Genomic DNA, 9,652 nt, shown 5'->3' on the forward strand with positions numbered 1-9,652 from the left:
GGGCAGGTAAATTAGTCACCTGTTAGTCATTTGCAAAGGAGTGTTCATTAGTCGTCACTCACCTGTTCCCTTCACTCTCTCTCTCTCTCTCTCTCTCTCTCTCTCTCTCTCTCTCTCTCTCTCTCTCTCTCTCATCACCACTTCCTTCCTCAAACTTAAAATAATAAAAAGTAAAAAAATAAAGAAAAGGGGAAAACAAGGGGAAAAATCAAGAGGGGAAAGAGAAGAGGGGAATCCTGTTTGGTCCGTGGTGAAGAGAGGATCATGAGGAGGATAAGGAGGAGGTGATGGAGGATGAAGGAAGATCAGGAGAGGATCAGGAGCGTTTGATCTTAAGGAGAGAAGATTCGATCCCACACATGAGATGAATAAGTTATTTTGGCGCTTTAGGTTCACAGGAGGAGGAGGAGGAGGAGGAGGAGGAGGAGGGAGGGAGGGAGGGAGTAAGGGAAGACAGTAGTAGTAGTAGTAGTAGTAGTAGTAGTATACGATAAAGAGTAATCAAAATGAAAGGAGGAAGAAATGAGAGAGAGAGAGAGAGAGAGAGAAATCCTAACACATTCACCTACACATAAACGCCCTCTCTCTCTCTCTCTCTCTCTCTCTCTCTCTCTCTCTCTCTCTCTCTCTCTCTCTCAAGCAAACAGGACCTGCCAGAAAGAGAACATCGAGAGTAACAAGTGAGAAAGTCAACACTTCTCTCCTCTTCACGCCACGCACAGAAAACGGGGATAGGGAGGGAGGCAGGGAGGGGGAACTTCACTAGACTAAACTGGAGAGGGAAAAAAAAATCATAAGAAAAAAATAAAAACAAATAAATAAATTGTCTGGCTGTAAAGTTGGTTGAGAGAGAGAGAGAGAGAGAGAGAGATTGATACTTTGTTTTTTCCTTTGGTGGTGGTGGTGGTGGTGGTGTTGAATCACTTTTCCTGTTAAAAATGGCTAAGTTGGTGGCACAAGTTGAGGCGACAGTTAATGAGCCTTGATACACGGTCGCCTAAGAGAGGGAAAAGTTTGCCGGGCTGACTTCACTACTTACTCATTCCAAACTCACTCCTTTCCACTGCCTTCCCTCATTCCACTCACCCCTCTCCCCCCCCTCTCTCTTTGTTTGTTATTGTTGTTTTTATATTCATCATTTCTCTCTCTCGCTTCATTTTTTTTTTTCACTTATTCCACGTCATTCCTCTCTCATTCATTTCTTCCACTTTCACTGACACTCGATCTTCTTTCTCATTCCACATTCACTCCACATTCATAACTCTTTTCTTTCTTCTCGTTTTCTTTCTCTCTTTTATTCCTCATTCCTCGTCTTTGCATTTTTTTTTTTTTTTTACTCTTTTCCATGTTAATCTTTTCATTCTTTTTCTTCTCGCTCCTCCCCTTCTCGTCTTTCATGTTCTCTCATTCTTTTCTTAGGTTTTTCTTCATTTGTCATCTTTTTACTTTTTTCTTCTTTCATCTTTCCTTCACTTCTTCATTCTTCCCTTCCTTTCTCATTTCTTTACTTCTCTTTCTTATTCCTTCATTCCTTCGCTCCATATTCTTGCCTTTTTTCATTTTCTTTTCTTTTTCTCCTTTTCCTTTATCTTCTCTTCTTTTTCATCTTTTTTTACTTTTTTATTCTATCTCTCCTTTCCTGCTTCCTTCTTTCCTTCCTTTCTCTCATCTTTTTACTTCTCTTTCTTATTCCATCATTCCTTCGTTGCTTCATTCTTCCCTTCCTTTATTTTCTCTTCCTTCCCTCTTCCCTCTAACCACAGAACGCCTCCCCTTCCCTCGTTACATTTTAATCTTCTCCTTCTTCAGGCTTCACCACCCTCTACACACCTGACTCTGCCCTACACGCACATGTTTCGGCCTTCACACATCTGATTTAGCCGTCACGCACCGGTTTGGCCTCCACATACCTGATTTCACCCTTTACACATCTGTTTTTGGCCTCCACACACCTGTTTATAATCTCTTTACATCTCTTATTGCATCTATATAGCTGTTTTGGCCTCCATACAACTGTTTATAGTCTCTACATATGTCATAGCCTTTATATACCTGTCCTTCCCTTCACACACCTGTATTTACCCTACATACACCTGTTTTGGTCTTCATACACCTGTTTTTAATCTTCACACATGTTTTTACTTTCATACACCTGTCAATCATGTCACTCAAGATAAACACCTGAATGTATATATGTGTTTTATCTCTTTTCTTTCTTGATGTTTATAAGTGTGTGTGTGTGTGTGTGTGTGTGTGTGTGTGTTTCTTTGAAGGTGTCTGTTTCTCTAATAAGATACAACACACCTGCCAGCACTACACACCTGAATAAATGTAGAGAGGTGTAAGTTTGGGGAAGGAAAATTGCACTTCTGGATAAATTACCTGCCGCTCCCCTCTCTCTCTCTCTCTCTCTCTCTTTCCTCATCCACGGGGAAGATAAATGTTCCCTACAAAACTGGCTTGATTAAGGGCACACCTGATGGCCTTACCTGGAAATAGTACAGGTGTAGCCTCTGCCGGGTCAACCACACCTGTTCATCTTGGTACAAAGGTGCTCTGGTGGGAAAAGAAAGGTCAAATTAGGTCAGGTCAGGTCAGGTCAGGTTAGGTTAGGATATGTGAATGATAGGTAGCTGATGTTTTTACTCTCTCTCTCTCTCTCTCTCTCTCTCTCTCTCTCTCTCTCTCTCTCTCAGCGGGCGTCATTAGCCAGACACTACTTGAAGGGAAATAACAAAGAAATTAAACTGTAATAAGAAAAGTAAAAAAAAAAAATCTGGCAACACTCATGAGACCAACCGCGATAATTACACACACACACACACACACACACACACACACACACACACACACACACACACACACACACACTACGCCCCATCACTTCTCTTCCTCCTTCATTTCCTTCTACACTTCCTCTCTTCTTTCTTTTCTCCTTCCTTCCTTGCTCCTCCTCCTCCTCCTCCTCCTCCTCCTCCTCCTAACTAGACCCCTGTACACTTCCGGCTGGTCTTCCTAATTGCAGGTGTGTCGCCCCGCTTACCTGCTCTGTCTTACCTGCTGGCGCGACACTTTTACCTGCAGAGAGAGAGAGAGAGAGAGAGAGTGTGTGTGTGTGTGTGTGTGTGTGTGTGTGTGTGTGTGTGTGTGTGTGTGTGTGGCAATCACCAGGCCAGTGTACACACCTGGGCCTAATTATCGGCTAATTATACCGTAAACAAGCTCGCTGAGGCCTGTGAGAAAAACACCACGGCTGGGAAAGGAAAAAAAGAAAAGGAAGAAAAAAAAAAAGATTGGCAAACGCGCGCTAAATTACCTGAAGTCTAATTATATGTAGTTTTCAGGTAAGCAAAGTACACACACACACACACACACACACACACACACACACACACACACACACACACACACACACACACACACAGCTTCACCTAATAGTACAATTGAGCGGTTCATGTGTTGTTGTTTCTTTCCTGTGTTGCGTTATGGGTAGGGGTGAGTGTGCCGGGGTTCGGGCGGGGTGTGCTCTTCTCTCACGGGGAATGGAGCACAGGGGGAGGGAAGGGAAGGGGAAAGGACGATGCTTGTTTCAGAAAGGAGAGCTGGTGAGGTGAAAGAGAGGAGGAGGAACATGCAACACTCTCTCTCTCTCTCTCTCTCTCTCTCTCTCTCTCTCTCTCTCTCTCTCTCTCTCTCTCTCTCTCTCTCTCTCTCTCTCTAGTTTGTTTAAATGGCATCAAGATTTTCTATCCCCCTCGACTTTCTTCCATCGCCCCTCACTAACTGCCTCTGTGTGTGTGTGTGTGTGTGTGTGTCCCAGGGTAGTGACGGGCGTATCTCCTGCAGGTGTGATGGTGGGCGTGGCCACAAGCAGCTGACTGCCTCCTAAGACATGTCTGGCGGCGCCATGTTGGTGGTTGGCGGCCTGGTGCTGCTGACGTGGGCACCCACGTGCTCGAGGGCACAGGTGGGACTGCGGACAGCGCCGCTGACGGCGCAGCGGACTCGGGACAACAGCAGCAGTGATGGCGGCGGCGGTGTGGGTCTCTTCTCCTCCAAGTGGAATGGCCGCGAGGTGTGGCGCCGCGCCGACAACGCCACCAGCATCGAGAGTTCCCTGGCGGCCATCTTCCGCGGCGTGGCCTACGGCGTGCCCACCACCACTACCACCACCACCTCCTCCACCACCACCACTACCTCCACCACTACCACGCGGCCACTGCCCTCCACCCGCGCCACACATCCGCCCCGCGCTCCCACTTGGGAACCCAAAGAACTGCCCCCGCGTGATGCCTTTGCACCGCAGCCCTCCTCGCGGCCAGCCTGGCCCCACCCCGAGGTGCAGCAGAAGGCGGTGACGGACCCGCGCGGGCGCGGCTCCAGCAGGCCCATGCAGACACCCTATGTGGAGGCGCCGGGCCTCGTTGTGCCTCTTCCTGGCGAGCCTGAGGCTGAGGTGGAGGTGGTGCGGGCGGACGTGGGCGTGGGCCTGAGCAAGGTGGCGTGGGTGCGCGCCCTGGGCCCCGCCTGGGTGGCACACGTGTACTGCGCGGCGGGTCTATATGGCATCCTGGCCCTGCTGGCGTTGTTGTGGCTAGCGCGCGTGCACGCCGCCACACACCTGCTGCCCCGCGGCTACTACATCACGCTACACCTGCTCATGTTCCTGGCAGCCTTCCTGCGCTGCGTCCACCTGCTGCACGACCCCTACGGCGCCGAGCGACGCCTTCCCAGGGCACTCTCCGCGCTGGTGGAAGAGAGCGGCTGGCCCTGTCTCACGGCGGCACTGGCAGTGGTGGTGCTGGCCGTGGTGAGGGCCTGGCGCTGCCCACGTCTGCTGCCCCGCCGTCCCCACGCCCCACTCGCCTTGGCTCTGCTCACCGCAGCCCATCTGCTAGCCTCCGTGGCGGCGCACCTCACCTCGGCCCTGGTGCCGCAACACGCGGCGCCACTCAGGGCTGCGGCACGGGCCGTCACGGCAGCGTGGGGCGGGGCGGTGGGCCTGGGCGGCCTGCTCTCTGTTTGGAGGGCGGCACGTGCGGCCGGGCGCCCCACGGGGCTGCTGCTAGTAAGGCTGAGTCGTCCAGCAGGGGAAGGCGCCGCCCCGCAGCGTCACGCCCGCACGGCACTGCTGCGCGCCGCCCGCTTGGTGTTGGTGGCCTCGCTGCTGCAGGCTGCCCTCGCCAGCCTACACATGTACGCCCTGGTGGGGCCTCACTACATCCTGCAGCTGCCGCCGGCCTACCCGTGGCGCTGGCTGGCCTACCAGACGACCTGCCGCATGCTGGAGGTGCTAATGTGGGTACTGCTGGGCGCCACCTCTCTGCTGGTGGCGGGCAGCTCGCCGGCGAAGAGGCAGCACCTGAAGGGTGAGCCACGCCTGCTGGCGGCGCTGTCATGTCGGCGGTGCGGGTCGTGTGCCAGCGTGGCGGCCACAGAGCGCGTGGACGAGGTGTTCCCCGCCGTGTGCCAGACCAACCAGGCTGTCAGAAACTTCACGTTGCACGCCCGTGGCAAGGGCGTGTACCAGGAGGCCCTGGCCCACGTGCCGGCGCGCCGCGCCAACACGGTGCGCATCACACACAAGCGGCCCTCTATCCGCAAGTCAGCCACGCTGCACTCAGCCACCTCGGACATCCACCTGCTGTGGAGCCAAGGGCCCGCCCACAATGGTTCCGCCCTGGACTGCCCCTCCCAGCCTGCCACAGGCCACAACGGTCCCCCGCGCCCTTCATCCATGCTCTTCAACGACTCTGGCTTCGTCAGGTTCAAGACGCAGGCGGACCACCAGCACCAGCAACAGGAGCAACACTTCGTAGACGACACGGTGGCCAGGTCACTGCACAGCCTGCAGAAGCAAGGCGAGGCAAGAGAAGGCGGCCCCAACACTCGCTGTCCCATGGATGACCCTCCCGCTTACGAGCACGCCTTGCACGGCCGAGATGGCGCGGCGTCCCCCAGGTCGGTGGGTTCGCCTAAATACGAGGATCCTTACGACAACAGCCAGTTGGAGCAGTTGTTACAGCGGCGGCTGGGCTCCGAGGCGCTGTGTGCGGGCAGCGAGCCTGCAAGCGGCACAGACTGCAGCTCTACGGACGCCCTGTCGCCGCCCGCCGCCACGGAGCAGGACTGGTCCAAGTACGCCAGCACGTGCTCCTCCATCAGCGCCGCCAACAGCTTTGACGTGCGGATGTACGACGACTTCGAGGTGGCGTCTTACTACCAGTCTCCCTCCCCCGCCGCCTCCGCCCACGTGTACGCCTCGCTGCACAGACCCAACGCCCGCACCCGCCTGGCGCGGCAGCGAGCCCTTTACGGGGACGGAGAGGCCACGCTGCGTGGGTGCGAGGCACGGCAGGCAGTGGAGCAGCTGGCGGCACTGCTAGCACCGCGCGCCGCCATACACATGTCTTACGGGGAGGGGCGCGCCCCCCGGGGTTCAGATTCGGAACCGAGTTCTTCCAGCGGACGGGCGCCTCGCCCAGCCCGTGGAGGGCACGCCCCGCGGCGCTCTGTACCACACGACCTGACGCCGGACTCAGCAGTGGTGGTAGACTCAGCGGGCCTCACGGACGAGGCCTCGGGGGACGACGGGTCGCCGCCTGCCCGCGCCGGCCTGCTCACCAAGATCGTGAAAAACAACTTCTCGCTGGGCGGCGGGTACGCGCCCCTCGGCAGTGAGGATCTGCACGGCCTGCAGTCCCTCCCACAGACCTCCGCACCCCGCCCACCTGACGACCGCCAGGAGAGGGTGCGCCCCTGCGGGCACCGCCCCCGCCGAGGCCAGCGCGAGGAGCCGCCATCCCCCACTCCTCAGCGGGCTCCGGTGCACCGACAAGCGGCAGGCCGAGGCGGTCGGCGGGAGTCTCGGGGCGGCCAGGAGGACCCCACCGACGTGGCTGACGGCACCACGCAGACGGAGCCCCGCACGTGGACAGCAGGCTCCCCCTCCCCGTGCTCCTCCCGCCCTGCCTCCTCCCTCGCCTCCCACTCTGACCTGCCCTCAGAGTGCGTCGACTCCGAGGACGACCTGCACTACCCTCCACACACCCACTCAAACCCACAGCGCGCCGCCTGGCCCTCCCCAACCCACCTGCAGGCCGCCGTGTGACGCCCCCGCGGCCCCCGCTCACACTCCTTGTGATAGCCCACTCTCTCACTCACTCACTCACTCACACACACACACACACACACACACACACACACACACACACACACACACACACACACCGGAGGGCATTTTGTCTCCTATGGTAGACAGCAGTACAGACATGGTAAGCAGGGGAAACAGAGGGGAAGGAGGCGGTGCTGAGGGCCTGCCTGCAGGGACGACGCCCACGCCACGCTGTCTTGTGCTGACCCTCATCCTCCCCCCCCGACCCGCCACAACTGTGTGACGGACGCCGCCCTCCCTCCTCCCAACACATGAAGAGAGAGAGAGAGAGAGAGAGAGAGAGAGAGAGAGAGAGAGAGAGAGAGAGAGAAGGCGTCCTCATGAGTGTATACTACTTATAACTGTCACAAAACACACACACACACACACACACACACACACACACACACACACACACACACACACACACACACACACAAGGGCTCACCAGGAAATCAAGACGAAAAGGAAAGAGAAAGTGAGAAAGAGAGAGAGAGAAAGAGACAGAAAAGTAGAGATATTTCTATTTTTGTAAGACCACAACCCACCAATTCTCCAACCCCCCATCGCGTCCCCGCCTCCTCTGCCGTACTTAAGTCAATAATGAACTGTCTGGCGGTGAAGGGGCGCGCGTGGCCTAACCTAACCTAAACCAAACCTAACCTAACCTAACTCTATCGCTGGAACACATAAACTTAAGAATATAACGATGTACTTTTAGCATATCAACCACATTCCCGCCTGTATGCGTGTGCGTGTGTGTGTGTGTGTGTGTGTGTGTGTGTGTGTGTGTGTGTGTGTGTGTATCATTGCCACGCCGTCTGCCATCATCATCAGTAAGTTAAGTCATCAATGAGGGCTCAAGGATGTCACTATTTACCCACAAGTCCCGTTAGTGACGTCATGAGTTGCCAAGCCAATCAACCAATCGGCAGGCTCTCTTAGGATGTGGAGAACCAATCATCTTATTCCTTTCGCCACTCCTTCAGTAATAAACCGGTTGTATTCTGAAACACTTAAGCGCTGTACCTTCACTGTTTTTAAGGCTCCAGCTGAAGTGACGTGGGTTTTTAAGTGTTTTTCAGGTTCTAGTGACAGGTTAACACAATTTCTACTTTACTGACAGTAGAAACACACTTGGGAACCCGGCACGTGAAATAATATGGGTTTTTAAGTGTTTTTAAGGTTCTAGTGACAGGTTAACACAATTTCTACTTTACTGACAGAAAAAAAAACACTCTTGAAAACCCGTCAGGTGAAGTTATGTGGGGTTTTAAGGGTGTTTTTAAGGTTCTAGTGACAAATTAACACAATTTCTACATTACTGGGAGAAAGAATCAATTGAAAACGCAGCTGAAGTGATGAGGGTTCTTAAGTGTATTTCTACGGTTCTAGTGAAAGATTAACAAGATTTCTTCATTACTGGGAGGAAGAATCAATTGAAAACGCAGCTGAAGTGATGAGGGTTTTTAAGTGTGTTTTTTAAGGTTCTAGTGACAGATTAACACGATTTCTATATTATTGGGAGGAAAAATCAATTGAAAACGCAGCTGCTGAAGTGATGAGGGTTTTTAAGTGTGTTTTTAAGGTTCTAGTGACAGATTAACACGATTTCTACATTATTGGGAGGAAAAATCAATTGAAAACGCAGCTGAAGTGATGAGGGTTTTTAAGGTTCTAGTGACAGATTAACAAGATTTCTACATTACTGGGAGGAGAAACACTGAGAACCTCGCTAATCATCTCTGTGGCCTTTGAAAATAGTAATGGTGAGAGAGCAAAGTGTTTCAAATTGAGTACCAATGAATAAGTTATGTTTATTATTATTATCATCATTATTATTATTATTACTTATGGCCAGCTCGTTATACACATTACAATAAGAGAGGCATTATTATTGTTGGTATTATTATGCATTTTTGTTATTGTTATCATTTACGAACGAAGAATAACTGATTCAAAAACGATATGTATTCAATGTCAGTTCCCATTTATCGTAAGCGCGTTTTTTTGTGCCAAGCTAGTCAGAGTAAAAAATTGAATAAAAAAATCCATATATATCGAAAAAAAAAGTGTCTTATTTCTATTCCTCCTTTGATTCATTAGTATTTAGTATTTGTCTGTCTCTATTAATTCATTATTACTCAGTTTAATCTCTCTCTCTCTCTCTCTCTCTCTCTCTCTCTCAACACACTACTCTAACTCTTCAATTTTTTTCCCACACCACATGTCCTCCTCCTCCTCCTCCTCCTTCTCCTCCTCCTTCTCCTCTCTTCTTCTTCCTCCTCCTCCTCTATCAAACTTTTAAAAACACTTCCATCTTCTGATCTTCTTACAATGAATCCAGGAAATATGATTATAATGACCAATGACGATAGACAGTAAAGGTGATATTGAACAGTACAAGAGGAAGAAGAAGAAAAAAAAAAGGTTATGAGTGTAGTAGTAGTAGTAGTAGTAGTAGTAGTAGTAGTAGTAGAAGTAGTAGTAGTAGTAGTA

At 52.0% G+C, this 9,652-nt stretch overlaps 1 protein-coding gene across 1 annotated transcript in view; it reads left to right on the forward strand.

The window, feature by feature from the left end:
* Window positions 1-9,225, forward strand: part of LOC123511863 — a 13,592-nt gene extending 4,367 nt beyond the window's left edge. The window contains exon 2 of the mRNA XM_045267919.1: window positions 3,847-9,225. Within this exon, the coding sequence (XP_045123854.1) occupies window positions 3,893-7,111 (3,219 nt within the window). The 5' untranslated portion in view covers window positions 3,847-3,892 and the 3' untranslated portion in view covers window positions 7,112-9,225. The remainder of the gene's footprint in view (window positions 1-3,846) is intronic.
* The last annotated feature ends 427 nt before the right edge of the window (window positions 9,226-9,652 follow it).

This window comes from Portunus trituberculatus, chromosome 4 (assembly GCF_017591435.1).
Source record: "Portunus trituberculatus isolate SZX2019 chromosome 4, ASM1759143v1, whole genome shotgun sequence".
In the NCBI taxonomy this organism is placed as follows: Eukaryota; Metazoa; Arthropoda; class Malacostraca; order Decapoda; family Portunidae; genus Portunus; species Portunus trituberculatus.